Below are 2,410 nucleotides of genomic sequence, written 5' to 3'. Positions count from 1 at the left end.
TTTCTGTAGGTCGGTCTAGATCCTGTTACAGTAACCCAAAAAACAATTCAAAATTAGTCAAGAGTATACTCATTTGAAAGATCCCGACAAGCCAAGTCGAATGCTCCAAATTTCATCTCTCTAGGATTACTGTAGCTTGGGATACGGTAGTTTTAGAGCACTACAGTAACCCAAAAATGCCTAAAATGAGTCTAGAACCTTCTAAAACCCCCGAATTCTTGTTTTAAACAAAAGCAAAAAAAGTTTGCCACCGAGTGGAATCGAACCCTGGCGTTGAGTTTCCGAAAATTCGCATGTCCAAAATCCCACTAGGCCATCTAAGCAAAATTTTGAAAAATGTCGATTTTTTGGTTTTTTAAAGGTTTTAGGGGTTTCAAAAGGGTTTTAATGGGTTTCAGAGCTGTTTTAGAGGTTATTTCGCACTGAAAATTGCATTTGCAGGGGTTATTTTGGTCCAAGATGGCCTAGAAAGGCTCCAAATTGTCCTAGAGACAAAAACACCCAAATTTTCTAACATTCCAGATCATCTTCGTCACCCCTGGCAACGGTGTACTTCATGTGGACCGAGACCTCGTTAGTCTTACTAAACAAAGGGTCATCGACATGGGTATCTCATTGGATATGGTCTGTCTCGGAGAGCAACCCCTCCACGCGGTCCCTCTATTCGTTTTCCACCCCATCGTCGAGCAGAAGGACACCAGATGTGAATATTTTATCCCTCATTGGATGAATTACTCGTATTATCGAATGGCCCGGAGATCGGCGATTTCCGTGCAGTTCAGGCCGCGAATTCAGCTGCCCGCCGACGTCTTATCGGCCCCTAAGAAGATGGGAATGGGCGAGACGGGCATTGTGTTGAGGGAGAATGAGAAGGTAGGGAATTCGCTGAGATTTCTGGGGAAAAATCCGGCGAAAAATGAAGTATTTAGGGCTGGGGGAAACGGGATGGCCTAAAAATTGGAAAAATGCGATTTTTCAGGCTTTTAGAATCAATTTTTCTAGATTTCCCATAGCAAAATCGAATTCCCCATGCAAAACTACCTCTAGAGACTTTTTCGGAATCGAAATCCCTCACAATCGGGGTGTTGTACCCATGGAAGAGTTTTTGCAAAAGCTAGGCCACTATTAGAAAGTCGGCCGTATCTCGAGCTACAGTAATCTTAGAGCAATGAAATATGCACTAATCGACTTGAAATCTTAAGAGCTTTCAAATGAGTATACTCATGACTATTTTTTGAAATCATATTCGGTGTACTGTACTTTGGGCAAAACTACAGTAATCCCGAAAATTACTCAAATATAGTCATGATTATACTCATTTGAAAGCTCTTGGAATTTCAAGTCGATTGGTGTAATTTTCATTGCTTTAGGATTACTGTAACTCGAGATACAGTAGATTTAGTGGCCCAGGAAAAACTACAGTAACCCAAAAAAAATCTCAAAAATACTCATGAGTATATTCACTTGAAAGCTCTGGGAATTTCAAGTCAAATGCGCTAAATTTCAATCTTCTAGGATTACTGTAACTCGAGATACGATAGTTTTTACAAAGCTACAGTAACCCAAAAACATTTCCAAAAATAATCATGATTATACTCATTTGAAAGCTCTTGGAATTTCAAGAGGTGTAATTTTCATTGCTTTAGAATTACTGTTGCTCGAGATACGGTAGTTTTAGCGGCCTAGACAAAACTACAGTAACCCAAAATGCTCAAAGTGAGTCTAGAACCCTCTAGAAACCCCGAATTCTTGCTCTAAACAAAAGCAAAAAGAAGTTGCCACCGAGTGGAATCGAACCCCGGTGTTGATTTTTCGAAAACTTGCATGTCCAAAATCCCACTAGGCCATCCGAGCACCTTTTTGAAAAAAGTCAATTTTTGTGGTTTTTTGAAGGTTTTAGGGGTTTTCAAGGGTGCCTGAATTGATTTTATGGGTTATTTTGGTCTAGAAAGGCTCAAAAACACGATTTTCAGCCAGCGACACCTCCAACACTACCACCAGCAATCGTCTACAAAACCGACGCCGACCGGAAGGAGGCAGCAATCAAAGCCTACAACAAAAAGAACGAGAAATACATTGAATACGATAAAATGAAGTTGGAATCAGTGTGTGCATCGATTCAACTGCTCCCCAAAGAAGAGGCAAATGATGAGAATCAGGTGGTGATAAATGCACCGAAAATCGGCAAGAAAATGATTCGAGAGCTTCTGGGCGTGGACCCAACGGATTCAGATGACGAGAAGGAAAAGACGACGGCGGATGAGGCGGAGGAGCGGCGGAATGCCATGCAAGCTATGTTTGCAGACTATTTGTGTGAGGGAGAGGAGTGGCCGGATGAGAAGAAGAGCTATGAGAAAGGTATGGGTGGAAAATTGGCTGGAAATCGGCTGAAAATGACCCAAAATCGCTG

General features: G+C 41.6%; 1 protein-coding gene across 1 annotated transcript in view; it reads left to right on the top strand.

Moving 5' to 3' along the window:
* Positions 1 to 2,410, top strand: part of CBG21229 — a gene marked incomplete at both ends in the record, with an annotated part of 14,211 nt that overhangs the window by 5,634 nt on the left and 6,167 nt on the right. Inside the window, 2 exons of the mRNA XM_045244564.1 lie at positions 523 to 873; positions 1,974 to 2,358. Coding sequence (XP_045097217.1) covers positions 523 to 873; positions 1,974 to 2,358 — 736 coding nt within the window. The remainder of the gene's footprint in view (positions 1 to 522; positions 874 to 1,973; positions 2,359 to 2,410) is intronic.

This window comes from Caenorhabditis briggsae, assembly GCF_000004555.2.
Source record: "Caenorhabditis briggsae complete genome, chrIII, whole genome shotgun sequence".
NCBI classification, from domain to species: domain Eukaryota; kingdom Metazoa; phylum Nematoda; class Chromadorea; order Rhabditida; family Rhabditidae; genus Caenorhabditis; species Caenorhabditis briggsae.
Note: the sequence above shows the minus strand (reverse complement) of the source record. Positions and strands in the feature narration are given on the sequence as shown.